The sequence below is a fragment of the Rhopalosiphum maidis genome, chromosome 3, assembly GCF_003676215.2.
Source record: "Rhopalosiphum maidis isolate BTI-1 chromosome 3, ASM367621v3, whole genome shotgun sequence".
NCBI classification, from domain to species: Eukaryota; Metazoa; Arthropoda; class Insecta; order Hemiptera; family Aphididae; genus Rhopalosiphum; species Rhopalosiphum maidis.
Genome location: NC_040879.1, coordinates 65911184 through 65933575, shown reverse-complemented (window position 1 = coordinate 65933575; position 22392 = coordinate 65911184). Strand labels below are relative to the sequence as shown.

The window sequence follows — 22392 nt, the reverse complement described above, 5'->3', positions numbered from 1 at the left end:
AGTTGTTGTTGTAGTAGTAGTAGTAGTAGTAGTAGTAGTAGTAGTAGTAGTAGTAGTAGTAGTAGTAGTAGTGTACTGCAGTACTGCGAGTATACGGTGTTCTATGACAACAATAATAATATAGTGGTGGCGTCTCGTGTCGTCGAGTGGTGCGATTGTCGTTTACCCACCGCCGCGCCGACGCCGCCCGTGATTCGTGTACAACACCGGTCACCGTTGTCTGTTCACTGTTCACCGCAGCGCGCACACACAACGTTCGTACGTAGGTGATGCACACCTCACAGTAGTGGTTACTCGCAACTGTATCTTTACCGTTAACGACAATATTGTTATATCGTGTTGACTGTTGACTATTATTGTTGTTGTTGTTGTTGTTGTTGTTGTTTACGCGGCGAGACGTTGTTGTTTTGAAATACACGATTTCCCGTCAACGTGCACGTTTCGGTGGACTTTTCACGTTTCGTCTGTTTTCATTTTTTTGTCCCCTCCCCCGAATTTTCGACCGTTCGCCGAGTCGACCGCCGTCCCGCCGAGTGAGAAAACTCAAAAAACGGTCATTTCGCTGCACCCTTTGTTCGCGCCCGTTCGAAACACGCGCATTCCGATCCGCCGTCGCGTCCCACACAAACGTTACACGTATTATTTCTTCAGCCTACGCGTTCCACGTCGATAACATGACCAAGCCTCCGTGTGCCGTGTTCTTGCTGGCCATCGGGTCGCTGTGCCTGTTGGCCGCAGCCGCCAACGGCGTAGACGCCGGACACGGCGATCACCATTCGTTAGAACTGGACGAGAACAACTGGACGAACGTGCTGACCGACGAATGGATGGTGTTGTTGTGAGTATTTGGTCGCACGTAGGCACTGTAGATATTATAGTATCCGGTTTTTAGAAATGGTTGTCTTCGGTGTCCGTACCGGCGGAGGATCGCCAAACTGCGATCGGCAATCGTTTTACACGTGTCGTATATTTTTCGCAGGGGCGAGTGTGTATGTGTGTGTTTATGCGGGTGAAAATAATTGTTCTCAAGACGTGCTATGCAGAAACCCAATGTGAGCGACGCGCTACGTCGTAACGACAATGTGGACATTATTAATTATATTGTGACGAGTGGTTGAGATAGTGAAGATGGTAATTTAATTTAATCTATTTGGTTTTGAATTCCTAGCAACACTGCCAGTCATATGAACTCTAGTTTAGACTTTTACAAACCTAATAGACCCATTTTGCTTAACTGTTTTTTTTTTCTATCCAATGAGTGTATACTAATTTACCACGATGAACTAGTAAGCGTAGATATATTTTGACAATGAAATCTTACACATTTCTTAATAACTCTCTTAAATTGTAATTTTGGTTATTAATCACAAATTATATTAATAGAGCAAAGACTTTAATGCATTTGCATTTTATGATTCTTGTTGATTGTATTGCATTCTAAGGAGGGACCATGCAATTAGTTTTATTATCTATACATTTTTAAAAAGATAGTATAGGTTAGTTTATTTATATTTTAATAAATATTATGGGTTTTGTACTTGTCATAGCTAAAAATATTTAAATAATGTCAAAATTATAATATTGAAAACAAATATGTTTTTTTGCAGAATTACCTAGGTAGTTTCCCGTGAACAAAATAAGAAGTGATTTAAATTTTTTTATTTAGTTATTTAAGTTGAAATATTTATGAATTGATTTTAGTTTATTCGTTCATATTTTTAATTACCTGAAAATATTTGTAAAATTTTGGTGCTGATTATTAGTATTATATGCAGTGGTAAATCTAGTATTTTTTTATGTAGTGGGGGGGAGGGATGGTGCTTAAGATAAGATTTTGTATTTTGTTTAATCCATTCTGATGGCATATCCTTTTTTTAGTCTTCAAAATGAATATGCTTAATATTCAAGAGGTGGCTACTTTAAAAACAAATACACTAGTACTCTAGCACCTGCCCTTTGGATTTTGGATTCACACTTGATTATATGCTATAATGTTTGAAAGTCCTTGCTCGAGATATAAAAATATTATAAATTCTGATTTGTATTGTATAGCTGCTCAGTTTCGGGTTATCCTACAGGCAAAATAATCAGGCGATTAGAGCGGTAAATTTGGCGCACTTAAAAAATAAAAATAAAATATATCTAATATTATATTATATTTGAGACGATGGCAAATAGCTTAATTCGCCCCTGTAGCTACTGCAAAGTTTTTATTACTTAGAAAATATTAGGTACAACTTGAATTAATCCTTAGTTGGGTTATGACATTAGGTTTTAAATGAATATTATAAACCACGAGTAGACCGTGGTTAGGTAAGCATAGTTGCATACGGTAATAGTTCTTGTAGAAAGAAATTTTATTTCAGTTCGTTTATTATAAAATGTACATATCTCATGTACATTACTACATTAGCTAGTACAATATTTTATTACCTTGTATAATACTTATTGCATTATATTTTCATAAAATTCAGTTTAATATACTGTTAAGCACACTATGTCTATTGCATCGAAGGTTACACATATGTGTTATGATTAATATTTAGACTCTAGCTAAGAGCGTTAATAATAGAAAAGGCTTATATACTAAAATAGCGATTCCCAAATTATGTGACACTTAAAAGTTAAATGATGCTAAATAATTCTTGGAGCATTGATTTTAAACTATCAATGAGTTCAACCATTCAATTATAACATTTTTAAATAATGTTTTACATTATTTTGTGATATATAACCCAAAATAAGGTATTGTTTCTTTTGACATTAACTTATTATAATTTAATGAAATATTAAATGTATAATTTTTAAATTATTTTATATTATTCATAAGAGGCATGAAAATTATTTTCTATTTTTAGGAAGCAAAGTTTTATAAATTTATTTTATTGTACATAATTTTTAATGTTGGCTATTCAATCTTGATTCAGTCTGTTGGATAATACTGTAAATATTATATTCATATTATTAACTTACTATTGTTCTACATTTAAAAGATTTTATAATTCATTATAATTTAAAATCGCTTAAATTGTTTGAAATTTATCTTCTTTTATAGGTATATGTATATAAAAAAATCATTCCTTCAATTTAAAATATTATCTAACCAAAAAAAAAAATGTAGAAATTGTATGAAAATTAAATATTAAAATTACTATTGAGATACCTGTTGATGAATTATAAAGAATTTTTTCTTAACAAATCATCAATATGTTGTTATCAAAACTAGTATACATTTTTTTCGAAGTTTTTCTGTTCTGTTATACCATATTGTAGGTCAGATAAGATTTGTATGAATTTATCTAATTTAATGATGAATAGTTTAAAGGCATCATAAATTATGTAATAAAGATAATTATAATATAATAGTAGGTACATATTTATGCAAATATTTGCGTACTCGACTTTAAAAAAAATTCATTTTAATTGGTCTCCTATTTTAAAATCCTAAAGTATATTAAACAACATATACTTGGCAACTAAAATTAAATAAATCAAAGTATAGATAATCTATTTTTATATAGTTAATTAATATTATACTTTAAACTTTTCATTTATTTAATTAAATTCAACAAATAAGTTAATTTTACTTATTCTTACAATATTGTAGATGCAACATATCTAAATTTTAATTACATCTACCTAATGTTGTAAGTATAACCTGGTTCCAAAGATCAAGTACCTAAATATAAATAACTGTTTATTATACATTTATACATAAACTACTTAATAAGCAAAGTTTAATTTTAAAATATGACACTTATAAATATTTATTTTTCTTACCTATGTACAATATTTTAAGATGTTTATTTTGCTGGATGCCAATAATAATAAGTCCTTATATTTTTTTTTAAATCAATTTGATTAAAAAATAAATTATTAAATTGTTAGCATGGTTGAATTTAGTTTATTTCTTGCATACCTATAACGTTTTATTAAATTTATTTTATTAATGTTTTTATACTTTATACAATACATATACACTATTATTGTCAACTAAAAAGTAATACTAGTATACTACATTAATACTTTAAAATAATAAAAATATTCTTTTATGGTTCTAATATTATAAAATTGCAATGAGAGTAATGAGAGTATAGATCCTTACACAATAATTGCTTGATTGACCATAATTTAAACGCTTAGTATATCTGTTAAAATAAAATTGTATATTTATTTTGTATAAAAATTACCTATAATATAATATTAATTTTGGATAGTAATACAAAAATAAATCAAAGATAGATTCAATATAATTTTATTATTCAGTATACTGTTAAGAAATGTAATAAATCTGAAGTTAAATTGTGTACTCGTCTATAATTGTTTGTTTTTTTATTTAATTTATGTATAATCTGATTTAATTAATAATTTATATACCATTAATTAGAGTATTTATTTGATTTTAGCTATGCTCCTTGGTGTCCTGCTTGTAAATCACTTGAACCTGAATGGAGAGAATTTGCAAAATGGAGTGAAAGTCATTCATCGATTTCAGTTGCAAGTACAGATATTACAATATCACCAGGACTTACTGGACGTTTTATTGTTACAACTTTACCTACCATTTTTCAGTGAGATAAATAATTTAATATTTTATTTTAATTACCTTGCATGGTTGATTTTGATCTAGTAATAATTTATAATGTTTACTTATTATAGTGTTAAGAATGGTGTATTCAGATACTATAAAATGGGCCGTGATAAAGATTCTATGATATCATTTATAAAAGAACGAAAATGGGAACAAATAGAAACAATTTCATCATGGAAATCCCCTAATTCAATTCAAATGTCTCTAGTTGCTCAATTCTTTAAACTCTCACAAAAAGTTAGGGTAAGTGTCGACTTATAATACTTATTTTTATATAATACAATTCATTATCAAAATTAATTTAATATTTTTAACACTTGTTGTTATTTAGATTTTACATTCAACTCTGATGGCCGAATATGGACTTCCCACTTGGGGATCATATTTGATATTTGCTATAGCCACCATATTTATTGGTGCCATACTTGGTTTAGTAAGTACACCCTTTTGTTTATTAGTTTTGGAATTTCGTCACTTCTTAAGCTAAAAAAAAAAAAAAACAATCATTAATTGTTATCTTTCAACAATACTCTTACCCATATTAAAAATGAAGAAAATTAATAAATTTGATCCAATTTGTTTCTGTTGATATAAGCATTTAACTCATGTATTATTATTTATTATTTATTTATTTAAATGTATGATTAGGATATTTTATATAGGACATGATAATGATGGTCTTCAATTAAACGATGTTATTTTCTAAACTAGTTCTGAAATTACTCTTTAATGATTAAAGAATGTTTGGTGATTTTTTTGTTATAAAATTAATATTTGTTCCCATTAAGATAGCCATAGAAGTGATAGTAAACTTAATTAGGTTATGTAATATTTTATATTGTCAAATGTATAATATTAATTTTAATTATTTTTAGGTGTTAGTTTGTATTATTGATTTAGTTTATCCTCCAAGTCACCATAAAATGCCAGTTAAAGATGGAAAAGATGAAAACAGCGATAGCGGTCAAGAATCGGTTAGTAATAACTTGAAAATTGTTTTGTTTATTTTTTATCTGGCTATTAATAAAAGTAATAAAACGTAATATTATTTCAGGATGATGATGATGAACTTGTTAAAGATGAATTGTTGGATGATCAAGCTAGTGATGAGCCAACTGAAAATGAACCTTTATTGAGGAATAGACGCAAAATACGTAAAACTGACTGATAACTTTTTTTTTTATGATAAGCCTAACTATTTCTTCAATATAATTCCAATTAATATAATTTATACCAATTAATGTATAATAGTTTTTCTAATATAAAGCATTATATTGATATTATCATTAATTTATTTTTAGGTTCACATTTAATTAAGTTAATTAATATTGAATACTTAACATAAGCAGTCAATTATTTTTTTTAATTAATTGCTTTTTTAAGAAAATTTAGGCTTAAAGCATTAGCTGTATTGCTTGCTTGTTCCTAAATCTTTGTAAGTAGTCATTTTTATAAGAAATTTTTTTAAATGTTTCATTCATGTATATAAATATAAATAAATAGCCAAACCTTATATTAATTCTGTTATTATTCTACGAATTATCTAAACTATTTTATTTTATTTAAAAACAAAACTTAGATGTTAAGAAATTTAAAACAGTATTTATTAAATTAAAAATTTTATAAATTGTAAGAGTTTACACCAATATATTATTGCATGCAGAAAATTTGGGGATAGAAATAAATATTTTTGTTTAATCACAAATATAATATGAATAGTAAATATTTTATCTTAATACGTTGATTGTTTACTCACACCAATTGGCATCATGAAGATCATTTTATCATATTATATTAATAGTAAATGGTTTATTATTCTCTAAACGTGGCTGAATGTTATTTTATTGTTATTTAGCATGATTAAACATATGTTTTATAATATGTACTCATACATAGTTTATGACCATATAAAAGCAGTAAGTTTCTTTATGTTATTTAAACAAAAATATTTACAGAGTCAACATGTTAAGAGGATGTCAATACGAGTACACCATTTATTTATTTATTTTTTGTCTGTGCGTATAATAGACAAAACATATTCACTCAAAATCATTTGTTTTTGTTTGAAGTCTTGCGTAAATCAGCTATTACAAATATTATAGAGAATAATACTTTAGTGCGTTTGAAATGTGAATTTGACCAAATTGTTTGACTTTACTAGTGCATAGGCTTTCTCTTCTCTATCTTTGAAGTCTAATAGTTTTTAATCTATTTATCAGAAAATGCCTAGTAAATTATACACATTCATATCAAAGTCATCAGTAGTTATTTGTACAATTATGTTACTTACTATTCTGAAAGTAAAATATTTGTAAAACATATGTAGTGTTTCATATGATATCACAAATTTTATTAATTTACTTGCCCAGCTCCAAGGCATGGCTAAAATTCACTAAAAAAAAAAATTTTTGTTTTGAGTTTAATGGAAATTATTAACTCTAATAACTAATAAACAAAACTGATAGGACTGTATATAAAGACAAGTTCACAGAAAGTATAAGCCTACATTTTTTTCCAATCAATATTATATTAGCTTATAATTCTCAAAACATCAAAATATGTGTATTCAGCATAAATAATACCATAGTTTAAGCTTATACTTTATCTCAAAGTAGAATAAATCAGGCGGCGACTGGTTTCTGTTTGGCAGCGTGCCTCTCCCATATAAAGGTATATGTAGCGACCGGTGAAAGGGGAAAAAGTGCTCAAAACTGATTCTGCTTTGAGACAAAGTATAGAGTTGCAATTAAGAGTGTGTTGATTTTAAATTTAAATATTGTTTTAATTAAAAAAAAAATGTACAGTGATAAATGCATCATACAAATTTCATCAAATGCCTAGTGTTAGATTCAGGTGCGGATTGGTAAAAAAGGGCACGAGGACGGCCAAACGGTCGATTGCGGATCATGTCGATCATGATAGAATTTATTTTAGTAATTAGTTTATAATACTTGTATATATACACACTTTATGCAAGTACGTTTCTTAATAATTATAGTTATTCAATAGTAAAAAAATGTTGTATGGAAGTCGATCCTCAAAGGTGAAGTATATTTTTAGTAGATTGTGATCAAAAATAGTTTGGCCACTCCTGCTACATAATTTAAAGGGCAAATAACAAAGAATTTAATGTTACATTGTGTTAATAATAAATTAATAAATAATGTATAAAAAAAACTGCTCAACTTGATTAACTTATTTCCTTAATGGCTACTTATTCTATATGATTGTTATTAATATTATATAAATAATAGATCTACCTACAAGTTTATTAGAGGATTGTAACTTTCACCTTCAAAATTTACATTCATTTTAAGTAGAGTAATTAAAGCACATTTATATTAATAGGGGAAAATATATTTTAGAGCAAGGGATGCTGTAACATTACTAAGTATTATGGCACTTTATAACCTGAAATGAGCAACACAACTTTTTGTGAATAATGTATCAATAATTTATACATTATTTTATAATTTTTATGTCTATAGATAATTATAGTTTGCTTAATTTTATACATTTCGGAAATAAAATTTGTTTAAACTGCCAATTTCAAATGGAATTACATTCATACTAATAAAACTTAGTTTTAATTTGCGATTATATTTTTAAATCAGATCTTTACTATCTTGTTTTAAATTTCAATTGTGTTTGAATTCATTATATCATAATAATTTACAAATATAATAATATTTTGGACATTAATATCATATAAATCTCTATATACTTAAATTAATATTGTAAATATTGATCGTAAGATACATTCTAAATTCTATTGTTAAAGCTAGTTTCAATATTTTTAGGGTTTTTAGTACTATATATTTTTAAATGTTTGATATCTATTTTTTCTTTCTATTTTTCATAATAATTGTTTTGAGATATGATTGTTTACAAACTAAACAATGACTAACTTTTTATCATATTATACGGTTCTAAATTAAACAAGAGAGGTATTAATTAAACTTTGTTGTATTTATTTGACATTGCACAATATAAGTAGATAGCTTATTCAACATTTATTCATTGTGTCTTATAATATGACAATTTTTAATTTACTAATTTATTTTTGGTTTTAAATGTATATTTACCCTAGTGAACTTCTACATTATACTTGAGTTTTTGAATCAATGTCAAGGATAAAAATAATGCGGGTGGTGAGCATAATGTTTAAGATATATATTTGGCTATTTCAAAAAACTAATTTTCATTTTCATGTGTATACAGTTTAACTATTTTTATTCAAAAAAAAAATATTAAATACATAAGACCATAAAAATTTAGTTTAAATTATCTCCATTTTTGTACAATTCTACAATTTTTTGTCATTTATACATTTGTAATAGGTCACATGTTCTTATAATATAATTTAGCCATCACTTTTTCTTATGTTAGGTTATGTTTGACCTTTCTCAACCTCTGAATCTCTGATTCAAAATGTTGTAGAACATGCTGCAGTTCAATTAAAAAAAAAACTATTAATTCAAAATCTAATATTTATTTAGTAAATAATAATTGTATTTCTAACCATTAATTATCAACAGAAAATATCTTTCAAAAATGTAATTTGTAACTTATTTCAGAAAAAAAAAAACTTTAATATTGAATAGGATTTTGGAATTTAGTTACTAATTCGAGACATATAATATGAAATATAAACAAGTAATAAAGAATATAAGCCTATTACTAATAAATTTTATATTTAGGTATTGAGGTCCTATGAATGTATTATATATATACAAAATATATTAAATATTTGACTATGACATTGACACCTCTATTTTAAAATTATGTGACTTATCAATTTTCTACTTACACTCTTATCTCATCATATCATATACCTTATACATTATTAAAACATGTGGCAATTTCTTGAGAACTATACCTGAAATTGAAAGTTGAATACAATAATATTGTTCAGGTTATGATGAGCGATGAGCTATCTAATAAAAAAGTTAAAAAATTAACTTATTAAATAGTTACTAGAAATATTAAGTTAATACAGTAATTATTAAGATGTATAGTTCTAAACAGACAATAGAAAATGTATATAAATTAGATAACCTCTTATAAATTATAACTGGGCTTATAGAAATAAGTTAGAGTAGACAACTACGCACATTTCCCTTCTTGTAAAAGTCTTTTTTTGGGTACATACATATTTATAGTAAAAGGTGTTTGAGAAGATTTCAACCATTTCAGCAAGTCTATCAAGTTGTATAGCGCATTTTTTCCCCTATCCATTATATGTTTGATATATTTTTGTAGCACAAAATATATAATATACTATGTATCATATGTATTGCAGGTTGTAGCCAATAAATTGAATCCAATTAATAAAATCATTTATTATATTATATACAACATAATTATGTGTATGAAATATGAATATATAATTAAGTACTTTTTTAATGACCAATGTTTAACATTTTACAGATCACATAAATAGCCAATTCCAATACATAATAAAATAATGCAATCGGCTGAAGTATTATATATTTAGCCAAGTGCTTTACATAATATATTGTAGGTACAATAAATAGGTTTAAACTACCGAGCATATCAATTAACATTAAATTTATGAAACCTTCATTATTTTTATCTCTTCTCTCAAAGTAAACTTTAGTCTTTGAACATAAGCTTAGTAAACCTACCTTCTGATTCATTCCACAATTTATACATTAATGTAATTTAATATATTAATGTACTATGTAGACATGCAGTATAATTTGTCAATTTGTGAATCATTTATTTACAATTTTGATTTTAATTTATTTCTTATAATCTATCACATGCAATTGTGTAAACAAATACCTACTTATTTAAGAATGTTATATGCATTTTTTATTTTTATTATTATCAATAGCCAAAACACCAAGTAAAAGTGACTAAAATTAATGACTATTTAGTATAGATGTTTATTTTTAGGAAATTAGGATTTTAAATAATATTCTTTAATAACATTAGAATTAGAAAATAGTTTTTGTAAAATATTATCAAAATTTGATCGGACTGTTCGAAGATGATAAAAAAACTGAAAGCAATTATCAACAATGCCTAACCCGGCTAAGCTGTAATAAAATCAATTAATTCTACTGAAAGTCTGAAAAGTCTATAATTTATATTTATATTGAGAACAGGACAGTTATCTTTACCGACTAAAAAATGTATACATATGTATTTATACAATAAATGTACAGAAATATAGAATCAAGCAAGAAATTTGGTCCCCACCAAATGCCAATGATCTGCTTTACAGTTTTCAATTATATTTGCATCGTAGGTACACTGATACTCGTATTTATTTGCGATAATAATATATGATATTGATTCAATGACTTATGTGGTGTAGAATTAGATCATTAGTATTATCCACGTGGCCACAGACACACAATAATTATGTAGATAAGACTGATTAAATAAAAAAAAAAAAACATTTTGGAATTCGTTCAATTTAACGTTTTTAGATAGTATTCGTACATTAATCTGTTATTAGTTATACAAACTCAATACTACGTGACTTACGTGATTATAATAGGTTTAGGTAATACACAAAAATTTAACAATTAGGGGGGGGATAGGTACCTACTTATATTATTATTATTCATTACCATGAGACTTGTGTTATGTATAGTTGTAAAAAAAAAAAAAAGTTCACTACTATATCACATGTGTTACACGGCAGGTGAAATAAAACAAAGAACTGCGTCAATATGTTATGGGTATGCTTAATATAATTATAAAAGGTAACAAAATGTATAAATGAGATTAGAAAAAAAAAATTGAAACCTGGTAAAGTGGTAAGCATTAAATTAAATTAAAGCATATTATAACGGTATATATATATATAACACAGACTTGGCCGATTCTCGCGAAGAAGCAGCTGCAAGATAATATATATATATATATTATAGTGTCGTATACGTCACGCGATGGTTTAACGTATAGAATAGGTATCTCAGTATCCGATTCCCAAACCTGCGGTAAGCGCTTGCTCAACAATCCTTTTTGGTGACCACCAGAGCCATAACAAACTCATTTGACGCCTGAGGCAAGTTTGAGTATATGCGCCCCCCTTCCGTCAAAAAAATCTCATTTTGTAAATGTTAATCTATTATATATTTGTTTATTAGATAAGTAGTCAACTAGTATTTATTTTAAAATTCATTTTAATTGACACATAAAAGATAAATCTTAGTAAATTATACTCTTTTTGTTCAAACGTCGTTTGAAATTTATTTTTTTATCTAGTATGCCTCTTCAGCAGTCTTGTAAAAAAGTAATAAAATATTGCTGTAATACTAGTGTATTCGCATGAAAAAGTATTAAAAATACTTATAAAATAATGTATTTTACGAATACTCACAAAGTAATTTTTTAATTTTTACAAATCTAAATACCTAAACCGTACCTACCTAATACTGTACATTTTAAACTCTTTACAGTCAATTCTCTGAAGATTTTTAAAGATAATAGCATGTTGGCCCAAAACAGTTAAAATATGTTCTTTTATAAAGTCAATTTTTTTCGAAATTTTATCTGAACTTTTTTTTTAATATTTAACATTTTACTATTTATTTTTATAAGAAATTGATAAAACCGATTTATTTATAATATTTAAATACAAATATTAAGTATAAAAATACCTCAAAATGTATTTAAATACTAGTTTCCAAATACCTGTATTTGAATACTTTACAAGACTGCTCTTAAAGTCTTAATAAGTGTTTTGTGCCTGGATATAACTCTGGGTTACCCAAACAAAATAAAATAAATAAACAGCAGGGAATAAAACTACAGAAGACGTGAGCTTAAAGTAAGAATAAATGCATTCAAATGCATTATATGCCATACAAACTTTAGTATGTTATTTGAGCCCTCATCGGGAGTTAGCGCTCCCGGTGACAGTTACAAGTAGTGTAATTGAATAGTTAAATATTTTTTTTTAAGTAAGACATTTTTAAATGCTCCTTAAATACTATATATTGGTAGGATAATATTTTAATTTAAACAATTTATCAAAGTTTAGCGCCCCCATTTCATTGGCGCCCGAGGCAAATGCCTCAGTCGCCTCACCCTTGCTACGGCTCTGAGTGACCACTATAACGAGTACTTGAAGAGAAATAAGGTATTATAGTGTCTTGCTATTTTCTACTTAAGTGTTTCCTCGCCACTGACGCTTTGGTGCGTATCTTGATATGAGAATAAAAACAAAAGTTATATTAATCGAAATAAAATAAATATATAATAGCACAACGAAATAATTAAAGATATTAAAATAAAACAGTTGTCAGCCGTAACACACCACGACTGCCCGATCGCTCCGTGTTTGTCGTCGCCGTCGTCAATTTAATTATTAATTTTTGTTGAATCGGCATTTGTTGACTCCCATTCCGTATACGAAATAATATTTTGTTATATATACAACATTACAACAATAGTATATACATATATACGCAGCAAGGCAGCCATACATGAATATTGTATTATAAGTACCTTATACAAAAAGTAGAACAAATTTGTGAAAGTTTTTTAGTTTTTTTCTGGTGTATCAAATTTTGGCCTACATCTGAGTTATATCTCAAAAGTATAACTGCCCTTATTGCAGTTTATAAGTTCATATGCACTGCACTTCGTATTTTCATATATTATGTATATTATTGTAATGATTACGTCATTACGTGGGCGATGACTGAGGGTATACCTACCTTCGACATTCGAATAATTTGGCTAAAGAGTAAAGCTAACTTTTATCGGCACATTTTCGTACTAATTTTGGCGTTCACGGTCGTTAAAAATGTGAAAGGAAAGACATAGTAGACTATAGGTAGGTATCTCGCTAACAATACAACAGATAGGTATAGGTACAATAAGTTCCTACACAATTAAATTTACAACAGCGCTCCATTTAATAATACCCATACATGTGTTCCTATTATAGTTTAGACGAAAGTTGAGATTTCGCACAGACTAAATCTAATATAATTTTATTATCTGTAGTTTCGCGAAAATTTTATTTTCAATGGCCCGGTGTCCATAATAGCACAAATGATTTCAGATTTCCGTTGTAATAATCAAAAATTATGAAGTCTGTTTTTAAAATATTCAACCAATAGGTACATATTGTAATAACACAGTTTTCACGCGCGTTACAAAATGTTTAACAACACGTCAACATCCCCATGGCCTATCCGCCTCTGTCTATGTTTAATGTAGTCTTAGTTTTCTCCTCGCATCAGTTTTTTTTTTTTTTTTAGACAATTCCACATATTTCTCAGACGTATCGGCGTGACAGTGTTTCGGTTTCAGACGATTCTGTCAACAGTTGATTTTCACAGAAATCGTCTCCAACAAGCGGTTTAATTGTATTAAAAATCAATCGTGGGTGGTAACCCATCTTTAGCACACGCCGTATATTTATATTGTTTATATTATATACACAATACATCGTATTATATACCCATGTTATTGTACAGTGAAGATAAAAATATTATCGAACGAGCGATTCGATCAGTAAAAAATGTGTCACTGCAGCAGAAGGCCAGTGGCCACCACCTGGCGGTTTATATATATATATATAGACGTATATACGGGCATACGGTAGATGTATACAGTACAATTTTTTTATTTCGAATTATTCACATATTATTTGATATTCGTGTAATCGTGTTCATAACGAAACGTTGTCCTGAAAATATTTTTCGCCTGTCGTGTTCGGCCATCATAGCGGTAGGTCCCTGTGTACAATGCGCGCGTATATCGATATCCACCTACATTATACCTATATTTTAATAATATACGCGACAACAGCAACCAGTTTTTGGCCCTACCTCTTTCACAGTCAATAAAAATGAAAAAATAATAATAATATTATTATTATAGTCGTGTTGTAGCGCAGAGCGTATACAGATAACATAATAATAATAATACTACGGGTGGCAGCAGATGCCCCTAAATGGATTTGTGGACGACGGCGGCAGAGGAGTGGCGGTGTCTGGACAGCATTATGGATTATTGTGTGTTGTACGGGCGACGGCGGCGGCGTCGTCGTCGTCGTCGTCAACTACACCGTCACCGCCGTCGTTTGTGTGTGTGTGTGTGTGTGTGTGTTGCGCGCGCGTGTGTTATATTGGCGAATCGCTGCCGGGAGGCAATAACATCAAGGTTACCGTATACCGCGCGCTGACCAACAGCACCGCCGATCCCTCCCAGTGAGTGGGCACGTGAGATAACGTCGCCGTCGACCGTCGTCTCACAGTCGACGCACAAGGTACACAACTGTGCGACACTCGGCGTCGTTGTTTAGTTATAAATTATGTAATAATATTGTATTTACGTACGATTGTTTGTTAATATTCGTCATATTATTTTGTTATAATCGTCAGTTGTAGTACCGTTCGTTTAGTTGACACGACCGTCAAGTGCGTTGTATATAATAATAATGATGTTATGTAGTTGTGTTGTATGTACTTGCTCATACAATAATAATAATAATAATAATAATAATAATAATAATAATAACAATAATATCAGTTGTTGTTGTTATCAACAATGAGACGGTAACTCACCGAACTTGTCTCATCGGTGTTTTGTTTGGGTCGCCCATTCGTTTCATCGAGTGTCCCCCGATAGTCGCCGACCAAGGCGTCTCCAACCGACATCGAGACCGACGACGGCTGTGTATCAATATCGATATCCGTTCGACGATAAGCGTCTCCGAGTTGCCGCCCTCGCGCCCTTCGATAGGGAGTGCTATTATGTGACAGCGGTCGCTGGGATATGTGCGACGACAACAAGCGATTACAAAAGCCCACCAATGGATTGGGCTGCCGTCAGGTGCACAGCGGTCACGCGACGTACGACGTTGGCATTCCGTTGGAGAAGAGCATGGACATCATCAATCAACAGTGCCAAGAGATTTACGAATTGAGGACACAGCTGAACCTGGTGATGAATGAGAGGGACATGTTGCTCAGCGAAGTCGGTCGTCTCAAATTTGATATGGAACTCTACGACCAGCGCATGATGTCCCATGACACCACCACCAGGTAAACACTTACCAATCACCGATTTGTTACATTTGCTATATTCAATTTTAATACACTTCTCACTTATTCCGTTAAAATCATACTAAATTACAACTTTTTACCCAAATTTAAAACTCATTAAGTCAGTTTTTTTTGTTAATAAAAAAATCTGTGTATGGCATTACAAATTGCAGTAATAATATTTTTGTCTAATAATTATGTAACACTAATTTTAGCAAAGCCGTGCCGTTAAGATTTGGTGCCCAGGGCATAATTAAAAATATTCGCCCCCTATTTTATTCATCATTATGCATTTCGTTCATAATATATTCTATTTAATTTAATTTTTTTTTTACAACGTATTTTTTACATTGATTTGACAAGTAACTTAAGTTGATTGTAATAGTAATTATTAAACAAAATAGTTTGATTTACAATAATTAAAAATTAATACAAACCACAAATTATATTTACAAACATATCATAAGAGTATATCATATAGGTACTTAGTTTAAAACTTAATTGCCCGTGGCTTTTTTGAAGCAAAATCTTTAATAATGTCTTCAAAATTGATGTTAATATGATACTTTATTATAAAGCCTAATAATAATAAAAGAATAAAACGTTGCAGTTGACTAATTGTTATTACTCAACCATAGTCGGAATTTGTTCAGAAACAATTTGTAAAACAAAATAATGGTCCAAAATAATTGTAAAACAACAATCTTTCTCATTGTATATTTTATTTATGTATATTTTAAAATATTATAAAAACCCTTTAAACCATACACTCAGGATGCATGCAGGCCAGGCCCCCCACCATGGCACGGCTCTGGATTTTAGTATTAATTATTAATAATTTTCTTAAATATTTACCTTATTTCCTACTGTAATTATTTATAAATCTTAGAAGCATGAAAAGTTTTGTGTTTATTTTTAAATTTATCTTATTTATTATTTTTAAATACATTTAGGTAATTAACTAATTGTTAAGTCTATCAATTTGTTCAAATGACATACCAAATTTATTAAATATCTAGGTTATTTAGGTGGGAACCTATCAGGTTATTTATGTTTCCATGCATTCATATTATTATGAGTGACATTTGTACCAATAGTTTTCTTTATAGTTAATCTTAAGTGAATAATTTTCGTTGAACAGATTAATAATGTCAATAGTAATAATATTGTTATAGTTAATAATGAATTAATAGATAAGGTATTTATGCTAGTACAATATATTTACTTTTTAAAAACTTACTAATATTTAATGCATATCTACAAACATTTGATACCATAAATACCTACTACGACTTAATAGTTTTTTTTTTCACATTTTAAAATAATATTTGAAACCATCAACATTTGGATTAAGTTATAATTTAAAATTTAACATAATTTACTGTGTTTAATAGATACATTATTTTTATTTTATGGGATGTCAAGGACTTATAGTTTTATTGAAACAAATTATAGACTTTGTATAGGTACCTATGACAATGATTCATTATTTATTTTGATAGTCTGATAATTGTTATACTTTATTTGTATGTATATCATTTTGTACAATTTCTATTTAAATACTCATGTTTAAAATAGTTTCAGTTTTTAATAAATACCCGTGTTTTATTTGTAATAATTATTATATTCTTATTTATTATCGATGAAAATATTAGTTTATGTTAGGTAGGTAGGTATTAGTGGAAACATTACAATTAGATTCTTAATGACTTAGCAATACTAATTTTATTGATACATTTATTTTTATTAGGCATATAATATATAGCCTACTTATGCCTTTCTTTAAAAAACTATCTATAATACATAAAATCCACAGGTATGTTAAATTAGTAGTTTCATAGTTTATTCAAGACAAATATTCGAGACTTTCTTTTATACATAAATACTGTGAATCTAGTTAATTATGACTAGTTAAAATTGTTTAAAGTATCTAATTTCAATTGTATTAAAATAATATTAAAAAATATTAATTACCTTATGTGTAATAAAGAGATTTATTATATTTTTCAGAGAAGACAAATATGACAAAAGCAATAATCGAAATTTTTTGAACCAATGTGAACAATATAGTCATTGGACAGGCACAATGTCCAAAAATAACATGGTTCAACCAGAACCATTTCATACATCTGCCTCGTAAGTTTTTTTTATACTCAAAAGTAAACAATATGACCAAGTATGTTTTCATATATTTAAAGGTATGAGTTATCACAAGATTTGATTGAAAAGCAGATTGAGTTACTAGAAAGAAAATATGGAGGTGACAGAGCCAGACAAGCTGCACTAGTCATTCAACGAGCATTTAGACATTACATGCTGGTAAAAAAATTTGCTCATATTACAGCAATGGCAAAAGCTGAAAAAAGACTTAGTAAACGATTGGAAGATACCCAAAGTTTACGATCTCATGATAGTCAGCTGAGCATAAGATCAGGGTCATTAAGAGAACGACGATCAGGTTACTCACCAACCAAATGTAACTCTCTGCCACGTTCTAGATCTGGACGATGTGATTTAAATTATTATTACAGCTTGGAATCTTCATGTTCTCATTTTTACTCAAATAACTACTCCTACAATGATATGAAAGTAAACAACGTTAGTACAATGAACCCGGAGACAGCATCTGAACAATTTTTTTTCCAGGACGATATCACTAGTCAAGTGGCACATCAAATGATGCCAAACTTTTTATGTGGAAACAGCCATAACAATAGTTCAGATACTTATAGACAAGCACATTCTGGTTCTGATTGTAATCAGTATGGGAGCAGTAGCTCTTCATCGTGTATGTTTTCAGGGAGCTCAACCGGGTACCCTTCTAACATTTCCAAAAATAAAGTTCCTCCTGAAGTTCCAAAACGAACTTCGTCAATATCATTTCGTTCTTTACGGGAACAACATCAAAACATAGCAGCCAGTACACTGAATAAAATGTCAGATAGTGGTAGCTTATCAAGTGTTCAATCTTCTGGTAGCGATGGTAGTCTTTCTAGTCAGTCACATAATTTAAATCAAACAAATTCTTCAGTTGACTCTTCCATGTTGTCAAATTCTATAGTGTCTTGGAATAAAAAATCACAGGTATGGATATTATATAGATTTTATTATATTACTTTCATTTTAATACAAAAAAAATTGTTCTTAGATTTCTGATGTGATTAGAAAACGTCAATATCGTATTGGTCTCAATCTCTTTAATAAAAAACCTTCAAAAGGTATTATTTACCTTGTATGCAAAGGATTCTTGGACAATGCTCCCCATGCAGTTGCAAGATTTTTAATATCTCGTAAAGGCTTAAGCAAACAAATGATTGGTGAATATTTAGGAGATTTACAAAATTCATTTAATGCAGCTGCCTTAGAGTAAGTAAAACTATTTAAACAACCAAATAATACTTTAAATCAGAATAATTAGAACATGTTATATGAGGCTTTTTTATTTTAACTATTAGTTCTATATTTATATCTATAAATTCATCCAATTGAACTGAGTTAAAAAACCTTTATATCTGCTTTGATAATGTACTGAATAATTGTTTTATTATATTAAATTATAGTGTTATATAATAAATATGCTCTAATACATACATACATATACGATACATTTTAGACAAGAAAAATCGAATTTACAAATTTTTAATATTTATTGGTTTAATTTGTATTTTTTTTTTTTTTTAGGTATTTTGCTCAAGAAATAGATCTCTCTGGTATGCAGGTAGATGTTGCACTACGCAAGTTTCAAACTTACTTCCGTATGCCTGGCGAAGCACAAAAAATTGAAAGAATCATTGAAGTTTTTAGTCATAGATATTGTCACTGTAACAGAGATGTTGTGGCAAGATTGAGAAATCTAGACACTGTATTTATATTAGCATTTGCAATTATCATGCTCAATACTGATTTGCATACTCCTAATCTTAAACCAGAACGTCGAATGAAAATGAACGATTTTATCAAAAATCTAAGAGGTAAAAATGCTTACTACTGTTAATGATAATAACATTATTAATACTTGATATTTTTATTGTTTGTCTTGCACTCTCATTAGGTATTGATGATTGTTGTGATATTGATCGAGATATGTTAGTTGGAATTTATGAGCGAATTAAAGCAAATGAATTCAAACCTGGATCAGATCATGTTACTCAAGTTATGAAGGTGCAGTCAACAGTAGTGGGCAAAAAACCAGTAAGTTAAATGAAACTGAATAAGAATCATAACTAAGTCTGTTCTGTATACATTTTATATGGTGCAAACATAATTAACAAAATCCTGTATATTGATTAAATATATTTTATACTGTAATATAGACAATGACATATCAATTGATTTTTATTGATTTATATGTATTTTATAAAAGTTGTAACAATAATAATTATTATAAATAATATAATAATATTATTATTATTTATTTTATATTTAAATATTATTTTTTTAATTGTTGACAGGGACTATATTAATATTCTAAGAAATACTAAAGTGTGTTATAATTTATAAATATAAAAACATAAAATAATAAACACTCATATTCCTGATAATAATAATAGTAATAATACTCTCACAATTTTTAATTTTTATTATTTCTATTACATTTATGAAAAATATAAATCATACAAATATAATAAAACATGGAAAAACCAATATTAAAATTTTCCAGAATTTAGCATTGCCACATCGTCGGTTAGTGTGCTATTGCAGATTGTATGAAGTAGCTGATATTTACAAAAAAGAACGACCTGGTGTTCACCAACGAGAGGTATTCCTTTTTAACGATCTTCTAGTCATTACCAAAATACTTTCAAAAAAGAAAAATTCAGTAACCTATACTTTTCGTCAAAGTTATCCATTGAATGGTCTTACTGTTTCTTTGTTTCAAATGCCATGTAAGAACATCTTTTACTAAAATATAAAAAATACTTGTTTTTTTTTATTAAATCATTGTTATTTCAGATTATCAATTTGGTATCAAACTTACTCAGCGTTTAGACAACCGTCTATTGATAACATTCAATGCAAGAAACGATCATGATCGTTGTAAATTTGTGGAAGACATTCGGGAATCAATATGTGAAATGGATGAAATGGAAAATTTGAGAATAGAGTCTGAACTCGAGCGTCACAGACATGGTCATAATAATCGGTACATTAAAATCTGCATTCTGCATACAAAAAAGATGATTATTTTCATTTATTTTATTGTATTTTAATATGTAGATCAGTTAATAGTAATTCGGAAAATCGAGATAGTGGAGTTGCAGATATTGATTTGGGTCCATTGCCCTCTCCACCTGTGCGCAGTCCCAAACAACATCCGGATGATACATTTGAAAACAGCTCACCATCACAGCAGGCTACACCAAAACGGGCTGCATTGACTGTTACTTGATAATACAACTAAATTTATTTTTAACATAACTAAGAAATTTCTTTTATAGAGCACCACCATATTTTTATTTGTTTTTTTTTATTTAATACACTTATTTTATTATATAATATTTGTTCTTTATTTTTTGGCATTAAGTCATCAGTATTAATATTGTATGACAAATTAATTATTATTACACAACCATGAGTGTGGTGCAGCTTAGTCAATTTTATAGCACAATCAGTAATGTAATTATCAGAATGTTGACTATGGTATACCTTACATCATATATATTTTTATACAGACCCATGCCAGAGTAAGAGTATGATCATGTGCACTTGTGGGCCAGCACAAAATAACTTCCTCTGCCATCAACGCTAGTATATAGACCTCGCGTATCAATTATTATACATATTATACACCATGCTCAAGTAACACACAACTGACGAGAAGCTGGTTGCACATAACAAATGTAAATATGTACGCTTGGTCATATTCTTATTCTAATATAAGTGATATCTAGTTTAAAAAAATCAATACATTTTTATTTAAAATTTTAAACTACAATATATTGAAGTCTGTAATCATAGAATGTTCTGTAGATGTAAGGTATGTGGCTATTTATGCACCACACTGTGTATTAAATTATACAAGTATACACAACTTTTTTATATTTGTGTTACATTTTTTAAAGTCAAAATGTTTTAATATAATATTTTTAACTAGATTTGCCGTGTCCTTGCTTTTGAATTATAACCTTTAAAAACATATTTACTATAATTTATTGTCTTTTAATGTAACAACTATATGTGTAATTATTTTTCTTTGTCATTTGTATTTATATTGTGAAATGTCAATATTTTTGACAATTTTTAATATAAACGTCAAAATGGCTTATAACGAAAAAATATTGTATTTTTATCTGTTATAAAAATATTAAATGATGTACCTATGTAATAAAACCAAATTGATAATTAAACGTTTGATTAAAGAATATCTCTTTATATTATGTTTTATAATAATAATTTTTATAAATATATAATATTTGATGCATTTAGATGTGTGAGCTCTTATACAATGAGAAAATTTAAGCATTTACTGTAATATTTCATAAATACTAGAAAAACTAAAAGTGAGCCGCGCACAGTGTGGATTTTGTATTTCTGTATTTATGGTTTTTTTGAACATATATGCAATACATTATTTACTGTGTGCTGCGCATATAAACTCACATTTAAGACAAATGCATGCTCATGTATAGTCATATTAAACAGTAAACATTCATATGACGTATTCACTCTGTTCAAATTCGCGTCTTCATGCATCTTGAGACAATTATATGTAACTTAAATTTTGGATAACAATCTTTAAAACAAACTTATTAATGGATT

At 28.4% G+C, this 22392-nt stretch overlaps 2 protein-coding genes across 3 annotated transcripts; both read left to right on the top strand.

Annotated features, from left to right (window-relative positions):
- The first annotated feature begins 222 nt into the window (after window positions 1-222).
- Window positions 223-6224, top strand: LOC113556808 (thioredoxin-related transmembrane protein 1). Its single transcript, XM_026961966.1, has 6 exons — window positions 223-838; window positions 4407-4571; window positions 4660-4834; window positions 4923-5024; window positions 5467-5565; window positions 5646-6224. The coding sequence occupies exons 1-6, from the start codon at window positions 675-677 to the stop codon at window positions 5757-5759; spliced, it is 819 nt and encodes a 272-aa protein (XP_026817767.1). The 5' UTR covers window positions 223-674; the 3' UTR covers window positions 5760-6224.
- An 8599-nt stretch (window positions 6225-14823) lies between these two features.
- On the top strand, window positions 14824-21816 carry LOC113557448 (IQ motif and SEC7 domain-containing protein 1). Of its 2 annotated transcripts, XM_026962976.2 has the most exons (10): window positions 14825-15633; window positions 17644-17769; window positions 17832-18222; window positions 18280-18717; window positions 18782-18999; window positions 19315-19604; window positions 19685-19824; window positions 20294-20519; window positions 20587-20776; window positions 20851-21816. In XM_026962976.2, the coding sequence occupies exons 1-10, from the start codon at window positions 15365-15367 to the stop codon at window positions 21020-21022; spliced, it is 2460 nt and encodes an 819-aa protein (XP_026818777.1). In that variant the 5' UTR covers window positions 14825-15364; the 3' UTR covers window positions 21023-21816. The 2 variants fall into 2 exon arrangements, with proteins under 2 accessions (XP_026818776.1, XP_026818777.1); XM_026962975.2 differs by having other exon boundaries at window positions 14824-15633; window positions 17832-18717.
- Window positions 21817-22392: the final 576 nt, after the last annotated feature.

Bases quoted from the DNA above. Each gene is read 5' to 3' on its own strand.
- LOC113556808 (XM_026961966.1), top strand. From the start codon at position 675: ATGACCAAGCCTCCGTGTGCCGTGTTCTTGCTGGCCATCGGGTCGCTG. The intron at 4,835-4,922 runs GTAAGTGTCGAC...GTTGTTATTTAG, and splicing joins AACTCTCACAAAAAGTTAGG to ATTTTACATTCAACTCTGAT. The intron at 5,025-5,466 runs GTAAGTACACCC...AATTATTTTTAG, and splicing joins TTGGTGCCATACTTGGTTTA to GTGTTAGTTTGTATTATTGA.
- LOC113557448 (XM_026962975.2), top strand. From the start codon at position 15,365: ATGTGCGACGACAACAAGCGATTACAAAAGCCCACCAATGGATTGGGC. The intron at 17,770-17,831 runs GTAAGTTTTTTT...ATATATTTAAAG, and splicing joins CCATTTCATACATCTGCCTC to GTATGAGTTATCACAAGATT. The intron at 19,825-20,293 runs GTAAGTTAAATG...AAAATTTTCCAG, and splicing joins CAGTAGTGGGCAAAAAACCA to AATTTAGCATTGCCACATCG.